General features: G+C 43.1%; 1 protein-coding gene across 2 annotated transcripts; it reads right to left on the reverse strand.

Annotated features, from left to right (window-relative positions):
• Positions 1-2961: 2961 nt before the first annotated feature.
• ncapd3 (non-SMC condensin II complex subunit D3) lies at positions 2962-20783 on the reverse strand. Of its 2 annotated transcripts, none has more exons than XM_023328060.1 (35): positions 20695-20783; positions 18944-19116; positions 18638-18800; positions 16983-17149; positions 16561-16722; positions 16408-16469; positions 16233-16320; positions 15480-15613; positions 15132-15204; positions 14863-14988; positions 13397-13649; positions 13251-13289; positions 12407-12490; positions 12235-12308; positions 12000-12134; positions 11685-11905; positions 10514-10705; positions 10022-10119; positions 9829-9938; positions 9530-9637; positions 9018-9132; positions 8312-8407; positions 7943-8181; positions 7787-7866; positions 7540-7677; positions 6087-6220; positions 5768-5976; positions 5558-5668; positions 5263-5430; positions 5017-5126; positions 4819-4883; positions 4676-4723; positions 4480-4542; positions 4266-4314; positions 2962-3162 (listed from the first exon to the last, which is right to left on the reverse strand). In XM_023328060.1, the coding sequence occupies exons 1-35, from the start codon at positions 20744-20746 to the stop codon at positions 3093-3095; spliced, it is 4209 nt and encodes a 1402-aa protein (XP_023183828.1). In that variant the 5' UTR covers positions 20747-20783; the 3' UTR covers positions 2962-3092. The 2 variants fall into 2 exon arrangements, with proteins under 2 accessions (XP_023183828.1, XP_014327073.1); XM_014471587.2 differs by having other exon boundaries at positions 18638-18806.
• Positions 20784-21852: the final 1069 nt, after the last annotated feature.

Raw genomic sequence — 21852 nt, forward strand, 5'->3', positions numbered from 1 at the left:
TGTTTCTGTTTGTACTTTTGTTCATCTCTTCCTTTGTGATTCTAGTTTACCATGTTCATTTCTTGTGTCTAGTTATTTTTTTTAACTCTAGTTTAATGTTTCTTGTCTACTCATTCTTTAGTGTTCCCAGTGTACTCTCCCTCGCCCCCCTGTGCTGCTTTCTGCCCTCACACCTGCAGTCAGCCAATCAGCCCAGGTCCATTGCTTCACATTTCCTCTCCCATGACTTAAGCGCTTCTGCTTCTGTCACTCTTTGCTGGATCCTCCTGTTAAATCCCATTATCGCCCCGTCGTCATTTTTGGATTTCTGTGTTTTATTTTGGCATTTGGATCCACTTTAAAACAACACACCATGACACATCTTCAAACATGGTGGCAGCAGCACCGTGCTGTCGGGATGTTTTTCTTTCTTCATTATGGCCAGGGAAACTGGTCAGAGTTGATGGAAGACAACCTACAGGAGGTGGTTCGCCCTCCAGCAGGACCACCACACCACAAACATTAAACAAGAGAAACGACTGGGCGGTTTGGATCAAAACATATCTGTGTGTTGGGATGGTCTAGTCAAAGTCCAGACAAAATTCCAACTGGAAATCAGCGGTAAGACTTGGAAACTGATGTTCGCAGCTGTTCCTCATCCAGTCTGACAGAGCTTGAGCTGCTTTTGGAAGACGAATGAGAAGAAATGCATCTGGAGTCTTCAGTCAGGAATGAGTGCTGGAGGTATTACCTCTAAAAGCATTTATTAGACTTAGACTGACTTTATTGTCATTTTGCATGCACAGGGTGTATACAGAACGAAATTTCGTTGCATACGGCTCAGGACAATGTTTTGAGGTTCCAATGTTGTGAGGTTACTCCAGAATAAAATAAAATACAGTATAAAATATGAATATAAATATGAGTATAAAATATAAAGTGCAGGACTGACAGTAAGATGGAAGTTATTTAGCTCTGTACATGTGCAAGGTATAAAGTGGAGACCAGATTTTAAGTGCAGTCCAGTTAAGAGTTCAGCAGTCTGATGGCAAGTGGGAAAAAGGTGTTTCAGAACCTGGTGGACCTGCGGATGCTGCGGAACCTCTTTCCAGAGGGCAGCAGGGAGAACAGTCCATGGTGGGGGTGTGAGGGGTCACTGACAATGTTTCGGCCTCGGGACACGCAGCGCTGGGATATTACCTGTAATGCCTCCAAATAAAATTCTTTTGAGAAGTTTTGTTAAACTTAAATTTGTTAATTTTTTTCTTTCTTTGTCGGCATCCACTAAGTCCATGGGGAATTGGCTCGGAAAATTCACAATAACTTTATCCCGACCTTTGTTTCCAAGAATCATACAAGTTTTATGCAGTGCAATCATTCCATCTTGGAAATAGAAACCTTCGAAATAATAGCTAACAGTTAAGTTCTGACTATTGTGTAATGATGGGCTGCTCATCTTGGTAATCCTCCCATCATGTCTACACTCAAAACTGTTCCTCATTTGGCTTTAAGGTTATGCTTTGCTTAGATGATCCATTTTGCATATAATAGCACAACACATGAAGGTTCAGAGCATAAACTAAAACCTGTCAGTTCACCGTGGAGACATTGTGAGAGCAACAACAACAACAAAAAAAAAACACTGAAAATAAGAAACAAACCTGACTTCACTGCTTGAGCACACAGTCTGTGATTAATGTCGGGTAAACATGCGGTGACTGGATTGAACAGTCACCACATGTCAAAAACAGTCTTTCAAAAATCCTAAAAGGCATTATGGAACATTCAGGATTCATCCAGGTAGCTGATAACGGGGTTTTCTGAGAAATAGTTGGGATTATGAGAGTTTGTTTCATTAGAGCCGGCTAAAGCAACAAAAACACCCTGAGTGAAATCTGCCAAAGTTCAAACCGCAGAGGCTTCAGTTCCTAGACTAATAAACCCGAGACAGGAGAAATGTTTTACTAAGATTCATTTCATCACCGTTATGTAAGGAATGAGGCAGACTGCAATCTGTTGGAACGCCACAGCAGGTTCTAGTTTTATAAAGTCTTCTTGACTGAAGGAATGGAAAATCCACCTCTTTTTCTGACAAATTTGAGCACATAAACAAGGAATTTGACTTTGTTTCAACTTTGACCTGAATGAAGATATCTGACTGTTCACAGACATTTGAAGAGGAGCAGCAAAAGCCAATAAGGTGGATTTGCACTGATGCATACCCTATCTAAGACATGCTACTGTGGAACTGTTAGCATGTCATGACAGTCTTCAGTCAGAGGCCCCTGCAGACGCTCTGCAAGACTGACTTCTACTGGAGATCCTTTCTGCCCACAGTGTTACCGTCCGTAATGACTCTCTGAAGAAACTTGGGAGATGAGTTACGACAGCAATCGATTTCCCTTTGTTGTACAGTATTTTTGAATTGAGTTGAATGTCTTCAACATGAGGTCTGCCTCCCGTCGGCAATTTTTACAAAGTGTAAGGCACACACGAATTGTCTTGAGAGAAAGCTTCCAGATTCTAAGAGAAAACAACCTTCTCCACAACGCTACAGTCAAACGTCTGGTAGAAGCCCCAAATTAAAGACAAAAGTAAAGATTGTGGACTGTCAGAGTGGCATATTCAAATATTTAAGCAACCTCCTCTCGGCAGTTTCATTTGGCTAAATTGCTCTAGACGGATGTATGTTCTCAAGCCGTTCGTCTCTCGGATCCTTTTAAGTCCATGGAGTAATTGCGAGCGCGCCGGAAGGAAATCCCTGTTATTCTAAGCAGATGGGATCACGGATGTTGCATCTTTCCTTTTGATCTCAAAAAACATGAGAAGGAAAAGCGTTTCAGTAACGCTGACCGAGACAAAGCCTTACAGTGTGAGTGGGAGGTACCAGTGTGTAGGTCAACCGTAGGCCCTCAGGGTAACCTACGCAAACTTTTTACCTGCCGTGAAAACGTGATACGGAGAGAAAGTACATTAAACGCGTCGTTTTAGATCTCCTTTATTAGCAAACATAGAAAATAAAACGCTGACAGAAACATCAAAGCTTGAATAGACTGAAAACAGGAAGAGGTTAAGTATTAAAGACAGGATGTAGTATGGAGAAGCTGGAACATCTAAACTCTAGATGATGCTTTCCTCTGCTGAAGAGGGGACTGCACGTTCCACCGCCTCGGCCCCGGCGCCCTGAAAGACAACCAGTCAGGATTCACACTGCAGCATGAAGTTTAAAAACGGTGCTTCTTTCACCTTTAATAAATGAAATAAAACCTGATGCACATTAACGTCGCTTTACAGACTGAATGAAGAGAGATGACAACAGTATACTTGTGTCTGAGAAAACCACCTCCATCATCAACATATTTAAAAAAAAAAAAAAAAAAAAAGGATTTGAAAAACAGCGTTCATAAAAAAAAAAAAGAAAAAAGAAGTATTTGCTTTATAGTATATTGGTCTAAAAGTGAGTGTTGTGTGCCTTCATGCTCCTCTGGGTACAGTTTCAGTGTCAGCTTCAGTGTTTAACTTGTTCAACTTCAAACTCGTTTTTTTCCACAGTACGATTATATTACCAACTAGGACTGTGGCGATACACAAATCTCACAATACTGTACGATGTGTGATTTTCTGCTCACAAAAAGATATCTATCACGATATTCAGCAAACGATACGATATATTCTTAAGATTTTAGAGGGACAGGGTGATTTTGGTGACATTTTGTAACTGTTCCATTGAATTAATTGTACTGATGGTGTAATAAATGTTTTTATTATACATTTGCTTTGTGTAAATGCTAATTGTGTGGCTTTGTGTATTTGGTTATGCAGAAAATGAACCTATTTTGTCTTATGCACTTATATTAGATGTCATTTATCTATTTCATTTCATTATTTAATTAATGGTAACAGATTAATGTACATGTGTAACTGGGTAAAAAAAAAAAGTAATGTGCGACAGCTGTCATTTAATTCATGTGGATTTGTGGATAAAACTCAAAGTAGGATTTAATGTATCGATACTAGCGGATGAAAAATCGATACTTTCTGGGGGAAAATATCGATAAATATTGTAGAATCGCTAAAATTACGCAGCCCTTTTTTTTCCCTTTTACTTTGTATTTATTCAAATTTTTGTGTTTTAATGACTGTTTGATCTGAAACATTTAAATACGAGGAAAAAGGCATAAACAGAAGAAATCTGAGGGGGGGCAAATGCTTTTGTACGACCTGCCTGAGAGAAACCCTGGGAAAATCTCTGTGTACGGGGTTTAGAGGGTAAAGTTAAGACTTACGTCTGTTCATTTGGTCTCACATGCAGAATGCTGGACTCTTCACTAGGACCTGGAAGGACAGAACAAACAGCTTACTACCACAAACTGGGACATGTGGAACACTGGAGGGGACAGAGTGCCCTTCTCTTCCATTTGACGACTAAAACACAGAAACAGTCTTTAGAGAGGCACGTTTTAAAAAAAAAAAAAAAAAAAACGACGGGGAAAATCTTACTTGTTCCCTGGTCGCTGAAGATTGCACTGAGTCCTTCGTTAAAAGTGAGGCTGGGGTTGGAACCTGCGGAAGACACAAATATTCAGCTCCCATGTTTCCGAAAAGAACAGTAGTAAAGGTGGAGCCTTCAATGTAAAGGTTGAACATTTGAACCGACGTACAAACGACGGAGGTATGTAGGAGGAAGGACTCTTACCTTTAGGGGTGCTGAAGGCTCTGTCGCTGACCCCTCCTTTAACTATCGCTGTAAGAAAACATCAAGAAAAAAAAAAAGTGATGTTTCCCCGATTGTAGAAAGAAGCCGATGTGATCGTGAAGGACGGGTTCCGCGGTTCTCACCTGTTCTTCCCAGAGTCAGAGACTTGGACTGACTCTGCTCCTCCTGCCTGGATGGGCCTGCTCGCCTGATGGAGAACGACAAACACGGTCGCATACATTTCCCTTGATATTTCCTGCCTGTGCGTGGACCTACAGGTGGATTCTGTTGGCCGTGTATCTGTGCGGCCTCAGGGTGAGATCTAGAATAGTAGAAGCTACCTGTCAGTCAGGCCCAGTCTGGACAAGGCGGAGATTGGACGAGTCGGCTGTGGTGTGGCGAAGTTAAAGGGCAGGAGGACTCTCTTGGCGGGAGACCTTGGATCCGAACTCTGAGGAGAGAGGCAAGAGCGTGTCAGAAACTCACAGCTTTTTGGAGCATGGTAGATGTTCTACGGCGATCGTCTGGATGTTACACCAGAATAAATTAAAAGAGTTTGCTGTGACGTTTGCTCTCTGCTCGATAACCTTCGCTTTGGGCATCTGGGCGTCGGGCGTCACGCTGCAGTTTTCCATCTGCTCCTGCACCTCCCTTTCCTTTTCGGCCGTCTTCAGAGCAAACTCCACTTCAGCTGCCAGCTGCTCGTCTCCGGCGAAAAATTCCTTCACCTCGTTACGGTAGTCCTGCATCGTCACCTGATGGAGAACGTGGAACGCAACTGATGAATAAAACTGCACTTAAATGTTATCCTTATGAATCTTAGTTTGAAATTCTTCTTTGGAAGAGTGACGACAAAAAATTACACGAGTACAAAACATGTACCTTAAGGTAGCCCATGAGGTCTTTGAGGACAGGGGATTGTTTCTGCTCCAGAAGGTTCTTTAAGCTGATGATTAGAGGAACTGTGTTTTCGATGAAGGCCTTCTTCTGGACCTGGGGACAAGAGCAGCGGAGCGACGCTTTCAGTCTCTGCACAGCTGGAATGTATGTAGCAGCAGAAAGTCACAAAGTTCTGATGGGAAGGGCTCCGACCTGCGACACCACCTTCTTCTGCACCACCTGCAGGACGGCCTTAGTCATGGCGGCCACGTTCTCATCCTCCGGCTCCTCACTCCCAGCACCCCCTGCTGGTGCTGAAAATGCCTGCAGCTTCAATTCTTTGAGACTCAACACGTTGAAGGTCTCTGACAAAATCTCGGCACCGTCTGCATCCAGGGGCAGCTCCTCGTCCGCAAAGCATGCTGGGATAGAAACAAAAAAAGGAAAGCCATTTACAAAGAGGTCCATGTCTCTCGCCTGATCCAAACTCCAGGCTATAATTTGTGAGGTCGGTGAGCAGCCGTGTGGCTACCTAAGATGGTCTGGTTGATCTTGTTGGCGGTGTTAAAGCGCTGGGCGTCTGTGAAGTGTTCCAACAGGAAGCGGTAGATGCGAAAGCGCTTCTCGCGGTGCTGAGCGCCCTTCAGGGAGAACAAGACCTTTTCTCTTCACAAAAGAAACGCAAAGAAAAACGCGTCAATTAAAGACGGGCTTTCACTGTGTGAGCAGAGAGAAAGCAGGTCAGCGATGATTATTATAGGAGAAGTCTGCTGGTGACCAGAAGGTTTTCAGACTGAAACCAATTTACACCAAACCTAGTAGGAGACAAACATGTTGGATGACCGACGATGCCATGTGGTCAACAGTTACTTATTTTTGGAAAGCTGCGTCCCAGAGCCTCTCGACCTAATCAACATGATCTTGTGTCAGTTGACAGATAAGTTGGTGCCACCAGGAACATTAATCAAAATTAACTTTCATACACACGACATTCACTGAAACACCGTTCCATTTCAACTGAACTAAAAAAATATTGGACGAGTTCATATAAAAAGGTTTCTCGCCAGTTTGTATGAAAGGGCTTCAATATGAAAGCTGTTAATTGGCTTAAATGAAAGGTTCTGAATTGTTTATATGAAAGCTTCTCACCAGTTTGTATGGAAGGTTCTCACTAGTTTACACGCATCGCCAGTCAAATCTGCTTTATTGCACATTCAGACAACAACATTATGCCACAACTGGTTAAAACAAGATTCATTTTGTGTTAATAAGTGGCTAAATTGACGACATTTTGACTAAATTTACTCTAGATGTAGTAGACTAAAAATTTACTGTAGTCAACTAAGACTAGCCTAAAGCAATTCTGATGAATAAATTAAGACTAAAATTAAATTACAGTCAAGTCAGAAGACTAAGACTAACTCTAACTAAATGTTTGCTCTCAAAATTAACATGGGTCCCATCAGATCATTTTCTGAAGCAAACTTTAATCCCCAATGGGCCAAGAGAAGTGGCTTTGATGGACATCGCTGCTCTTTGTGGATGTTGCTTGAGCGACGGTTTTACAGGCGTACCAGGAACAATACAAAAGTTACAACTGTTGATTTTTGTATGTAAAACAAAAAACTCCCAAGTAACTGCATTAAAAATATGAACGCATTAAAATTAATTTAATTAATTATTCAAAATTAACAAGTTTAAGTCCTGGCCCTACTTAAAATGTCAGTTGCAAAGTCAAGTAAAACCCTTATTTTCCATCTCTAACACACACAGTGTGACATTACCTCTGCTACAACAATAAATTAATGACAAACCACAACCAAAAGTCAAGGGCAAAACCAAAAAAAAATTGTTGTCAGTGCTGCCCCCACGCATTCTTATAGTTTGTAGACGAAAAGAAAATTAGCCAAAATTGGTATTTTTAAACTTTACCAAAAGTAGAAATTGGCTGCAGATTTGTGATCGGTGCATCTTTAATCAGGTACCTTTCACTCTGAGGGAACTTGTTGTACAACGTGTGTTTGTTGTACGAGTTGAAGTGGAAGATGCACTCGATGAAGTGCTGGCTGAACATCTCAGGGTTCTTCTTGAGCAGCCGATGAAGCAGGCAGTATTCACACAGACTGCAACAGGAAAGGAGCAGGCATGACGTCGGCTGCGTTCATTACATACAACAGTCCTTTGCTTTGTTGTCAAAGACAAGACTGCGGAGGACTTCCTGTTGTAATTTACCTGGCAATGGCAGGAACTGGATCAACCAGGGCTACCATAAAGCGAAAGAAGAAAGAGCCTTTCCATTTCACAAACTCCTCCTGGGAACAGAGAGTCAGGATGGAGGGTCAGACCCACAGCTGGAAGGTTGTGGCAGGGGTAGTCGCTCATACGTACCTGGAGCAGGTTGGTCAGCATGATGAGAGTCTGCTCCCTGATGACGGCTTCATCGTCTCGCAGGCAGGCCGAGATGTTGGGGATGTAGTGATCCACGATGTTGGTGTAGCGAACACACAGGTCGCACATTATCACCACAATGTTGTTGCGCACCGCGACCTCTGTGCCGACCTCCAGCTCTCTGGCAAACACCGGCAGGTATTTCTGGACCAGTTCTTCGTGCTGCAGACACAGCTTCCCTGATGCCACAGAGAGAGGATGGAGTGATTAAAACGTGTGTGTGTGTGTGTGTGTGTGTGTGTGTGTGTGTGTGTGTGTGTGTGTGTGTGTGTGTGTGTGTGTGTGTGATCGAGCAACGGGAGAGCTCACCTAATGTGATCACGCCATGGGCTTTGATCCTGGTGGGCAGAGAGTTTTCTCTGAACTGAGACAAAGGCAGTGATGCTGGCAGCTCCTCCTGACGGGCTGTTGGTCACCAGCAGCAGAAAACAGAATGGGTCAGTCAGGAACAAATGTTTTTCTTACAACACTGTTCTTAGACCATAAAAAAAGGCAAAAACAAACAAAAATAAGAGATTTTGATTGGATATCTGCAAAGAAGTCAGCAAAATAAATATTGGTTATATTTAGGGGTGCACCGATTGCAGTTTTCTGGCCGATCGCCGATATTTTAAAAAGCTTAACCTGCCGATTCTGATTTTGGCCGATATCAATCTTTTTGGTCTGACATCTTGCTCAATATAGCAAGAAAGTTGTTGAGTTGGCAACAGTGGGGTCACTATTGTTAATTATAAATGTGCAGACAGAACTTAGTGAGCCGGTCTGTCAGTCAAACCTTCCTCATTGGAAAGCAAAAGAGGACAGAGGTTGATTCTTTGACCTTTGACAAGCTAGATAAGATCGGTGGATGAGATCGGCTTCACGTAAAAATCGGCCGATCACCGATCTCCCAAAATTAAGGAAATCTGCAATCAGTCGCCTCTCTTTTAAGGAGTGTAGGCCAAATTGGCTCATGGAGTCAACAGGTCAACAGTGATCCGCTGACGTCTCAGTGAGGTACAGAACGCTTTCGAACCCGCCAGCTTCTCGGAATGTGAGGTGAGGACAGACTCCACCAGCAGCACCGTCCTCTTGCCAACCTTCGCTGGACAGTGAAGCGAGGCCACGCCCAGAGTGTGGAGGTGCTTTATCTGGAACACAGAACATCTGCAATCAGAGGAGCCACTTCCCAACGAGGCACACAGACCACTGAGGAACAGCTGCTCTTTCTTCTAACGAGTGAAACCCATTGCTATTAACTACTATTAAGAAATGTCCTTAAATAATTTGTGCTACAGGTCCATGGGAGCTGAAATCTTTTCATTTATTTCGGCACTCTTCAAAACAGAGATTTCTGTCACAATTACAGTAGTGATCATTTTCTCCTGAACGGCACGATCATGTAGATAACTTCTAATGTCATAATATGGATGTTACTTTAAACAACGATGAAATGTGCATTCTCGCCGACTGCAACAGCTTCGAGTACCGACAGATAATTGTTAACTTCCACTCTGAGGGTGGCGGTGAGGTTTGAAGGAGCCTCACCATCAGATCCTCGTTGAGGTTCTGGGTTCCGTTCGCACTGAGGATGATGCTGGCTAAATACGTCTCACAGATCGACACCAGCTCGCCACAGTGTTGGTTCAGGAAAGCCTGATGAAAGAGAAAAAAATCAACCGCATTCTTCATTTTTCCTGAATTGATGAGCATGTTTAAGCTAAGAGTAAAACAAGCCAGTTTCTAATCACGTCATTCTGAAGCTCTGTAGTGATTTACAAAGACAGAAATTAGAGTCTAAATATTTCTATACGAACGAGCAGAGTTCATGTTTCCCATTTTCCAACCTGTGTGTGTTTGATGTCTTCACTGCAGCCAACTTGGTAAAGCGTCTGCATGGCTGCACTGATCACCTCCAGAGACAGACTAAACGTCTTGAGCCACGACATCAGATCAGCTAGTTAAGAGAGGACAAATTGAGGGAGAGACATTAGGACGGCTGATGAGTCCTCCAGGACAGATTCGCGTCCAGCTCCTCACCAGCTATCCTGCCCTTGGTGTCCTCGTTTAAATGAGCAGCAATGTCTCCGACAACAGAAAGGATGTGACAGCAGTTAGTCACATCCACATCATGTGATCTACGGAAACAGAAGAAAGTCAACATTAAAATGTAGAATGCAGGGTTTTCGCCCAGTGTACTATAAGCCTGGCGGGCCACCAGGCTTTACTTGTGCCCCCTCCAGGCTAAGCACTGCTTATTTATTTTCAGTCTTTTTAAATGTTTGCTTTTTTTAAAGACTTTATAGTTGGTGTTCAGGTATTATTCTTCCAAACCTTCCTATAACACATAATTATCAAGTGATATTTTCAAATTTCCTGCCGACTTTACACATTCTTTAACTCAAAAACACAACGGGCTGCTGGATGAATGACTGCTCTAGCACCACCAGGCTTAGCCAGTTTTCTGGGGGAAACCTCGTGGATGTACAGGGATTTCATGTTCACACTGTGAATAAAAGCTGATGTCCTCACCTGACCATGCTGTCCCAGGCCTCCAGGATCTTGCCGTGTTGCACTGTGGACACTGAGGAGACGACCTTGGAGAGCAGCAGCCAGGCCCCGGCAGCGTGCTCCGTTTCCGTGTGGGAGATCAAGTTAGAGATGAATGTTGGGGTGAACTTGTTCTGTTTGGACCAGATGGTGAAGGCCCTACTGAAGTACCGGCTGTAAAGGAAAACCAAACGTCTTTATCTCATTATTCTACTTCTGGGCATTAAAAACACAAACAACTACACATGTGATGCTACTTTATATTGTGGAACTAAAAACCAACTGGACTGATCGGCTCAGAGGCCACAGGTCATGCCTCCTCTGCCATGCTTTGCGGTGATGAGGTGCTTGAGCTGATCTGCTGCCTCTGATTTATTCCAAATGTGCTTCTGGGTCTTAGAACCCCAATTCAATCTGTCCTAAAAACCACCCACAGAACTCTGAATGCCTCGGTTCTGCTTAGGGATGGCCGATACATCGACACAAACATTGGCATCGGTCCAGTTGGCAGATATAAACTGATATTTATTTCCATCTCGCTGCCATTTGTTTCTGGGAGGTAGTAGAGGAGGTCGGTCATATGGTATTTGTTTGGTCATGTGAAAGCAGTGGTTCCTAATGGGGAGTGAAATATATCTATAGTACAGTCACTCCAGAAATTTGCGATTGCAGCTGTTAATGCAAAATCAGTCGTCATTCGCAGATTTTGCGTGAAATTGCAATTTTGACCAGTCGTCCAATATCAAGTCCAGAGGACAGCAAAGTGCTTCACACTACATTCAAACATTCACATGTTCTGCATTTCTCCCAGTGTTGTTTTAAGCCTGGCGGGCCGCCAGCTTTTATAGAAGTGGCCCATGTTTGCTAGCCGTCGATGAGTCAAATGTGTGGAAAACATTAATAAGCCATGTGTTGTTTATCTGAGGCCTGTTGGGAAGCAGTTCATCTTGAACAATTTTAGGAATCAGATTCATCTAAACTCTGAATGCATCAAACTTTTGTCTGATATCATAAAAATCTATCAAATTCAAATTTCTATCCAACATGGCAGACTGCTCCGCCAACTGACAATGAGCTTAATTTGCTCGTCTCTGCCGGAGTTCAGAAAAGAGACAACAAGGTTTGTGAGGGACAAACAGAGAACCGTCCTGACCTGAGGTTCCGGCACTCATTACACAGCAGGTCAAGCAGGTCCCAGGTCAGCCTCTCACTGTGGTCCAGGTGGCGCCTCTCAGAATAGGGATTCACCTGGCTGAGCAGAACCTGGTCCAGAACCTCCAAAGCCTTATCCTGCACAGAGTTCTCAGAGTCCACCACAGCTGGGACCACACACAGCAGCCACGCCTTCTGGACTTCCACGCACCCTGGTTTGGCCTGGAGGGGACATCAAGCAGTCGTTTCATGACTCCTAATCGTCACATTTTTAGCTGACCTCTGACGAGAAAGACAGCGAAGCATCCAGTCTCACGGTGAGCAGTTCTCCCAGGCACTGTAAGGCCTTCTTCTTCACAGACACAGCCGGGTCTCTGCTGCGCTCCGCCAGAGTTTCTAGGTTCTCCCGGGTTGTGGGAATCACGCCGTGTTTCAGGAGACCCACCAAAGCCTGAACAACGGACGTCGGAACAGATGGACGAAGCAGAACGAGGTGAAACACATACAGCCGGAAAACGTGAAGCCGAGCGACGACGGTTTGATCGGAGCACCTGCAGAGCCGCTTTCCTCACGTTGGTTTTAGAGTCTCGGACGCGGCGCAGGAGAAGGGCCAGGTTCTCTTTAGCTGGAGCGAAAATACAACATGACATTTGACATTCAATTTGTCGGCGTGTAAATACGCTGACTAAACCGGGACATACGTATGAGAGAAAAAAAGCTCACCATCGCAGATGGAACCATCAGCACTGCTGAGCTCCACCGTCCTGAAGGGAAGAGTTTGGTAGGTTTTCTGGGAGCTAGAAGTTCCTACAACACAAAGGCATCCATCAACACGCAGTACTTTGGTCCACTTAAAAAAAAAAAAACTAGTGGATCCATATGCTCTGTATCTGCTGAAAAATGTCAACAATCACCCAGGCCAACTTCCTCACATCCATCTTTCTAAAACCACTTATTTACATATAAAAACACCATAAAAACAAAAAAGACAACATTAACATTCCTCTTGAATATTTTAGAGTTTAAAAGCCAGAAAGTTCAGTTCTGCTTAGGTCTTAAAATAAACCCACGAGTCGGATTTAAAAAAAAAAATTCTACAGCTCTGGCTGTTACCGTTTTCGAGTTTACAGCAATTCCACTTGCTGTAAACTCGGCTGCAAACTAGGTTGTTCCTCAAGCGGAAGATGATTGATGCACACATGGATACATGGATTCCTATTGAACTGCAGCTGTTTTCACAACATTCTAAGACCCGATCGATATAAACGCAACCTTGTTTAAATTGACCGTTTAAGCAATTCAGTTTTAGAAATCCTTAACATTTTATCATGAGTTTGCATTAGTTTGGAGTTTAACGCTTCCCCATAAATCGTCCACAAGTCGTCTGCTGTGGAACTTTTAAGCAAGAAACACACGTACAAAATTGTTGTCTGATCTGTGCAGTGATGCGTCTTCACAAATACACACTTGCAGCTAACGTCCTTGTTAACAGTGAGCACGTTTTCGTGCTGTGAGTTATCTGTTCAGCACACCAACAAGCTCTCAGCCAGGGACCGTCAGGCTGTACCTGTGGTGAGCTCCTCTTCCAGCACCGTCTGTGTCCCAGCTAAAACAGAAAATGTGGATATATTAATGTTGGTGTTTGTTGTAGAAATATTGTAGTTTTTTTTTTTGTCCATATGGCCCAGCCATAGAGTCTAGGTGTTTTCTCACTGGCAGAGAAGAGCGTGTGGACGGCCCGGGTGACGTTGAGCGACGGCAGCTCCAGACACTGAGCCAGGCAGGAAAGGGCGTGGCCCTGGACGGTGGGGGACTCGTCCATTCGTCGAGCGAACAACAGGTCCTGGATCAGGAACTTGTGTGGCAGGAACCTGGCGAGTTCCGGATCCTGACATTCCTCCAAGCTTCTCTCCGGCTGGGTCAGCAAAACCATAACCACGTCCACGGAGAACAGGCGGTGCACCATCTGCAGAAAAAGCAGCACCTTGCGCAGTCAGACTGGAAAGACATCCAGTTTTAGCAACACCATTAACAAGAAAGCTAGCCTTCGGTTCTTTCCTTCAGTATGACAGAAGACTAAAACATTTTAACATCTTGGATAGTTTTGGGTTGAGGTTTTCCCCCAAGCCAGCAGGCTCAGCTGCCTGATCTAAGTTTTTGCCTGACAATGGCAATTCCTTATTCTGGGGTGCTGCCATACAATGTTTGACCATATAACTCACTTCAACCTGGAACCAGGAAGAAGCTGAGCAGAAATCCTACGACTAAATATCTAAGCACAGTCTGTAGCGACCCTCCTCGCCTCCGGACGAGACACGATACTGAGGTTTTAACATTACTTTAAGGAAAACTTTAAATATCACAATTATGCAACATAAACGTTCTTTATTCTCTCTATCTTAATGTGGCTTTTTTGTCTTATGTAAAGCACAGAAACAATGGCATTGTCACACTATGAGAAATTGAGATGTCAATAACAATGGTTTTTTTGTTGATCCATTGTCTAATTCTTCAATTAATCAGTTATTCTAAACAATTATCCTACTTTTTATTTTTATTTTTACATAAACATTTTCTTTTTATGTGTCCAACAAAATAAAATGTAAGCACTTCACAGTATGAAGCGTCACCTACAGCCTGCTTGATGTCAAACATGCAGAAAAAAAAATAGGATAACATAACAGACAGATAATGAACTGCTTTTAAAGGCGAAGAAATTCCTGTAGATTCGTCACGCTCATCAGTCGCTGCAGCTTCTCCTCTGTTTCAAAACAAGTGTCCTGTTTGTCATCTTTCAAATCCAAGTACTTCCATATTTCAGACAAATTGAGCCATTGACAACTTTTCTTTTACTGTGGTTCATTCAGAGTCTCCGTTCACCATATTTGTTTGGAAATCACAACGAAGACAGAAGCAGCCAATCGCACGTTTCGGATCATCCTTCTTTGCTGTGACCTACGCAGCAAAGATCACAGCAAGGTGAGCCAAGGCGTTTTTCATGCCTTGGCTCACCTTGAATGTCCCGAGTCCGACATAATATAAGGTTTATATGGAGCCACAAACATTACACCATACTGCGAGAACAGCTAAGTACTTTTTTTTTTTCACACTTTTACAAACTTGCTCAAGTCTACGCCTCATGATGAGGCACAAAAAAAAAGAAAAAAGTCTTGTGTTACCTTTGAATGACCAGAGAAGATGAAAAGCCACTTTATGAAGCCGGCGTAGTCCATACCGGCCATCTGAGATGTTAGCATGCCCACAGCCTGGGCTCCATGGTTACGATACTCGCTTTTCTCCACCATCTACACAGCAGCACAACACAACCGTGACTGAGCGATCGGGCAGCGCGGGAAATATTCGCTGCCACCGCTAGACCTTCCTCCCATCACCACGGAAGCGAGGGACGACTAATTATTAGCCAATGAAAGGCGAGAATTGGATTCACCTGGAAGCAGATGTGCTGCAGGAGGATTTGAAGGAAAGGTAAAGCCAGCTCTTTCAGCTCATCCACCAGATGACTGGAGTCACAAAAACAGAACAAGCATGAACAACGTAGCATGTTGAAAGACCTGGAAGCTCTATAGAGACACCAGCTCCATGATGTGTTGATGGTGTGATCTACCCCTGCGCTTCACCGCCTTGCTAAAATAATGACCCAAGTCATTTTCTGCTGAAAGTGATTTTAGCAACAAAAAAAAAACACTCAACGTCACCATAAAATTTGACATTAATCTCACTAAGTTCAGTCATGTTTACCACTGACAAAAACTTAACCTTAAGCATAACTGCTTACCAAACAAAGTGGACGGCCAGGTCCCGGGTGGTGAGGACGGCCTGGTTCGGTACGAGGAGGGACGGCTTCCCGCTGTGGCCTTTACTCATCATCAGGATGACGTAGAGCAGCCGATGGAAAACCCTCCGCAGGGACTGAAGGATGCAGAGTTGACAATCACCACACGTATGGGGAATCAGCCATGCTTGGCAGCAGAGGAAGTGAACCAAACCGTTTAGTCCACCTTGGTGACAATTCCAAATACGGAACTAAACTGAACACGCCGCCTTTTCTCCCTTTGCAGAGGACGGTCGTCTACAGCACAGGTCATTTCCGGTAAGCTTCTTCTAAGCGTCAAATTGCCGCATTAAATACGTCACGAGCAAATGTTAGCAAAGGAGTAAAATTCAAAACCTCAACAGAGTCCACGCCTCCAGGAAGCAATCGTTTCTCAACAGCCAAAAGTCCAGTTCTGGTTTTTAAACCAAGCTAGATTGAAACCTGGACACTCCCACAAAAACACGGTGGCTTTGTCATGTCAAGGGATGAAAACGGGTCTGTCTAGTGGAAAGCTAACTGTCCAGTCCAATTCTTAAAAACCTCCCACTGGTGATCAAAACCTATAATGCAGAGAAAAGGTTTACAGTATTTGCATATTTGGTTTTGTTGGATCAGAACCAGGTGGTTTCCGTTTCAAAGCTCTATTATTTACACCCCGGTTCTGATCCAGTTGTGTGTAGCATGTGTGTATCGGTGAAATAACTTGGATCCTACCTCTTTCTGCTCTCCGTGTCTCGGTGAGCAGAGCAGCTTCAGGCCGTGGAAGGCCATCTCCGGGACACTCTGGAGCTCACAGAGATCCCTGTGAAGAAATGATAACCAGTTCCGCTTTCATCTCCAGGACGGATGGACCTTTCTGCAACGTGGCAGCGGCAGAAAGAAAACTCACCGTGGAACAGCAAAGGTTAGCTCCCTCAACACAGGTTCCAAGTAAAGCAGCTTGCTGAAGACCTGTGGAGAAGGGAAGAACGTTCTACCTGCTCACAGGGTGCAGCGTGGCACAGAGCGTTGCTATGTGTGTGTGTGTGGGGGGGGGGCTTACCTGCGTGCAGTTGCTGGCACTCTGTGGTCTGTCTTTAAGTGAGAACGTTTGCAGGAGACGGAGGAGACTTTGAACCAAGACAGCAATAGCGTCTCTGATCTTCGTCAACTCCAGCCCAGAAAAATGCAGCTCATCTTCCTCTTCCTCCTCCTCTATTTCCATCTGAAAGCAGAAAAAAAAAAGAATGCAATGTGGTGCCTTGTATCTCTGGGAGTCTGCACAATTAAATCTGATTGTGATAAAACCTGAAAGCTTGAGAGAAGGACAATAAAGCATGTCTTTGTAAAACTGTCTCCCAAGAGTTTAGCAGATGCTCCATTGAACCTGCGTGTGTTTGGAGCGGCATGCTACAACAGTTCAGTGGACTGAGCAGATCTAGGTGATCTGTTGGGCTGCGACTGATTTATGGTTTGGTGCTGCACCTCTGGAGCATCTCTCCGCTGCGGTTTGGAGCGTTTGCTGTCAGCCTGGGAACCTTTCAGGCCGTCCTTCTTGCGCTTCCTCCCAGAGTCCTGGGGCCAGCAGTGGAAGGTCAGGTCAAGACACGTGTCCAGCAAAACCTCGTGGAAAACCTTGTTGGCAATGCTTCCTGGAAGAGAGATATTTATAAAGTAAAGAAAATGTTGATTCCACCTCAGAGTAGGGTTAGACGTCAGTGTGCTCTAGCCCCTAAACATGGCAGGAGAGAGCAGCAACCATAGTCAAATATTTACCAGGGGCCAGAATAGGCGACATCAACTCCTACCTGAAACTGCTCGCTAAGCATAAGTGTAAATACAATAAAGATTGTTATTCACGCTGGCAGTAATGGCACCTGGTTATGCCAATCAGAGGTCATTAAAGTTAGTGTTGCTTCTGTGTGGAACCTTGACAAAACGAAGTCGGACTCAGTTGTTTTTTCTGGTTCCCCAGAATAATCGGACCAGTAGCAACATGTTTAACTGCAGAGTCGCAGTCCGACCTGCATCTCTGCAGCGTTACCAACCCATTACTCCGTTAAGACAGTTTCTTGCCCACGGCCAATATCTAATGGATTAATGATTAAACCAGGGTTTCCCCCAGTGTATTATAAGCCTGGTGGGCCACCAGGCTTTACTTGTGCCCCCACCAGGATAAGCTTTGCTTATTTATTTAAGTCTTTTTAAAATGTTTACATTTTTAAGACTTTATGGTTGGTGTTCAAGTATTCATCTTCCAGTCTTCCAGTAATACATAATTATCAGGTAATATTTTAAAATTTTCTGTCAACTTTAAACATTTTTAAGTCAAAAACTCAACAGGCCGCTGGATGAATGACTGTCCTAGAGCCCAACCACCGGGCTTAGCAAGTTTTCTGGGCGAAACCTTGATTAACCTTTAAAAAAAAAAGGCAAACCATGAAAATTTAATAAAGATAAATACAACTAACTGAAGAGGAAAATAAAACAATCAAATGTGGTTTACTGAAGCTCAGATCTGTCTTTTTCAAAGACTTTCCAAGTTAATGGCTTCATTTTTATTCAATTCAGTTTATTTATGTGGCGGGGCATATGTGATTTTTTTTCGTAGCAACATGTCAAGCAGAACTAATTTTTAGTCCACCACTGCAACCCAAGCTCTGTTGTGATGGTGGACCAATAGGTAAATCATTGTTTCCATAGTGATGGGATAATAAGTGTCTCAATTCTGCATCTTCAGTTCAGTGGACATTTTAGGAGGAAAAACTGAAGACAGTCCGTCAGTGATCGATGTCTGGCTGACCGGTGTTGCCTCCCTGTGTTGAGTTCAATCCCTAACAGAACCCAATAGAACCCACAGGACAGATTCACATCCAGTGTCACCATAACTTTGTCTATGGACTACAGTTTGTACAGATTTACTAAAACGGTAGCTACAAAAACATTTGATATTTATATCAAAACCTTTCGTTTATCTTTCTGTGACTCCTTTGCAGCTAAAGAGTTGTTACATCAGACCGATTTTCTAAAAACAAATCATATAGCTTACACAGTTTAAGATCAAAGACAACACAGACAAGTTGCAAATTAAAATTTTGGCATTTCAGAAACTCTAACAAATTGTTTCCAGATATGCTCACCTGGGATCCCCAGCAGCAGCAGGTAGACAGAAGCCGCATAGAGTCCGCAAACCCTCTGCTGAACATTGGCCCCTTTGGTCTTTGCTGCCAGGATGAAGGAGGACAGAACAGCCACCAGAGACTTCACAGACACCCTGTTTTCTCCAAGGATCACCCAGACACCCTGCAGCTTTGGAAACGAGCAGGGCTGGAGGATTAGCAGACTGATTTTTGCAGGACGCAAACACAAGCTCCAGAGCATTTCCCAGATATACATTACACTCAGCAATCAGAGCAAACTGTTAGGGAAGTGGTACGAGAGCTGACCTGTGACGGTCCGTCCCTGCCTGCAGGCTGCTGCTGATCTGCAGCATGTTGCAGCAGACAGTGGATTAGGCTCCTGAAAGACTTCTCTCCACTGGCGCACACTTCGTCCTCTATGATGTGGTCCAGCGGTTTCCTCTCCATGAACTCCAAGTCCCACACGGCGTCCACCCAGTCTGGAAATCACAATGCAAGTCAGACACTTGGCATGTATTAATTACTTTTAGAGAAACCAAGTTTGGGAACCGTCTCAAACTTTCCTGTAAAACTATAAACAGGCACCAGCCCCACTTCCGGGAGCCATCTTGAACCGGTCCGATGTTTAGAAAAATGTATACAAGAGGTGAGTCAATGTAGCAACCAAGAAGGCAAGTCGGTTCGAGGTTTCCCCCAGAAAACCTGATAAGCCCGGTGGTTTGGTGCTAGGCCAGTCAATCATGCAGCGGCCTGTCGTGTTTTTCAGTTAAAATTGTTTTAAAGTTGACAGGAAATTTGAAAATATCACTTGATAATTATGTGTTATTGAAAGATTAATAACTGAACACCAACTATAAAGTCTGAAAAAACGCTAACATTTAAAAAAATACTTAAATAAATAAGTAATGCATGCATTGTGGGGCACAAGTAAAGCCTGGTGGCCCGCCAGGCCTATCATACAGTGGAGGAAACACTTCAGTTGCAAGAAATATCCATTTGCCAATTATTTAGATTGCCAATAAAATGATAACTATTTAACATGGTTGTTAATTGCATTCTGAGCCACATTCTGTTTATTGTCCTGAAATGGTTGAAGCCTACAGAAGATGAATGTGACCAGAATTTTAAAAATAACAACATTGAAAATTCTACTCAGTAATAAGAAATAATAAGGATCATCCTCTGCTGATGCACTTGTTTTCTAAACAGGGAATAAATGCTACATTCTAAGATGAGACTTTTTTTTTGCTCCATCACATTTATTGTAAATGACAGGAGAAAATAATAAGACAAAACCAAGAGAACATTCGTGGACTAAGTAACAGTGGAGGTGAAAATTTGATTCAAATGGACTACAGCAACATTATGATGATACTCGTTTATTACTTTTCACAAAACAGAAGAGGAAGATACTTAGGTAATTGTTCGTTCGAGGATAACTTTTTGTTAAGTGTGTATATTTACAAATAAGTTCCACATTTATTTAAAAGTTTGAAACTACAGTCTGTTTACCGGAAGACCTGACAATGGCTGAGCGGATTGGAACGTTTTAAACTGAAGACGTTTTTTTGTTTAGCACGTTTCCGTCATTTTATGGTAATAATTCGGCACTTATTGCGCTAAAGTCATTAATAAGCCTTCTTTTATCGTGTTTAAAACTAGCTTTAATTTGGAGATTAGGAATATTGGACTATTTTCCACTATGTCTACATAAAATACATAAGTAGTCTTTTTACGTAGACTATTTACATCCTGTATTCTTACACATTTATGCATTTTTTTGTGCTTCATCAGTGTATATATTATATTATGTAAAATAAAACCGCCTCGCAGCCCCCTTAGACACAGAAAATGCATTTGTTGGCTTTCTTTGCTTGTTTGTTTTTTAATAAATCTGATCTTGCCGAACCCCGGTGTCAGAATCGGACCGTTTTGCCAGCCTGACAGAACCGGGGAAACTGCGACAAGAGCCGCAGCCAAATGAACCGATAAGAAGCCAAAAACCCATCATTTTCCTCAGCTCTCGTAATGAAGACAACCAAATAATTTAGTGTTACCTTGTGGAACTTGGTTCAGGTTCAGAAATTGCAGCGTAGCGATCAAATCCATCTTGTTTATTTTAAAATCATCCCGCCCGGAAGCGCGAGCGCTGCGCTTCTTCCTTTATCCGGTTCATTCTTTCAAGTCCCATTAGCGCCACCTGTTGCTCAGGAGCGCCCGCCGCTTTAGACGAGCGGCTCAAACCTTTTTCAGAAAGGCTGGGCCGCCTCTGCACGGCAAAGTTTTCCAAGTACTGTGCCACATTTTTGATACACATTTTAAAAACTTGTTTCTAACAAACTCAACTTTAAAATCAATAGAGATAGTGACAGAAATCCACGAAATCGGCTGAAATCAAGTATTCCTGCTGCTCTGTGCAAATTCAGCTCAGCTTCTTTAATATTGACTGATGGAGGGGGAAAAGGGTTTCTCATTATCTCATTATCTCATTATCTCACGTATGATTAAGCAAAGAGACCTTTACTAAAAAAGTCTTATTGTTGCAAAACTACTGACAATGGATATTGCAGTTTTAAACTTCTGTGTTCCAGGTACCACACCGCTGGAGCCACTATCTGGAAGTGAAAGAGCCATTATCTTTCACCAAAAGAAAAAAAACATTAAGAATTTTTTATATATATTAACAACTGAATTCGCTAAAACACTTAAAAAGCGAGAGAGAGAGAGAGAGAGAGAGAGAGAAAGAGAGAGAGGAGCACAACAATTACAAACATTCATTCTGTAAAAACAATTACACGACTACTTTGAAAAACAATCCTATGGTCTCTGTTTAAAAGCAGAAAATGAAATCAAGTTTCGAGATGTAGTGCAGAGGCAGAGTTGATGACCGTCGTAGTTACGATCAGAAAGACACAGAGTAATCACGTCAAACAAACTCAACAAAAGACAAACAACAAATCAGTGCACGTAGTTTGGTCCAGAGTTCGTTTGCATACACTCATCACTCTGTGCTTGTGAGAAAACCTCCATGCAAAGTTTGTCTGTCCACACCCACAAACATATTCAAATGACAATTTTTGACATCAGAACAGAACAGGTTGAGGACATTGGTTTATAGAGTGTAGGAAAACTGCATATTTCATCCTTATGGTTGCTGTTTCCATTGATTTATTCATTTACTTCAATTTCAATATGGGATTGGAAGATATCGGGGG

This window comes from Xiphophorus maculatus, chromosome 22, assembly GCF_002775205.1.
Source record: "Xiphophorus maculatus strain JP 163 A chromosome 22, X_maculatus-5.0-male, whole genome shotgun sequence".
NCBI classification, from domain to species: domain Eukaryota; kingdom Metazoa; phylum Chordata; class Actinopteri; order Cyprinodontiformes; family Poeciliidae; genus Xiphophorus; species Xiphophorus maculatus.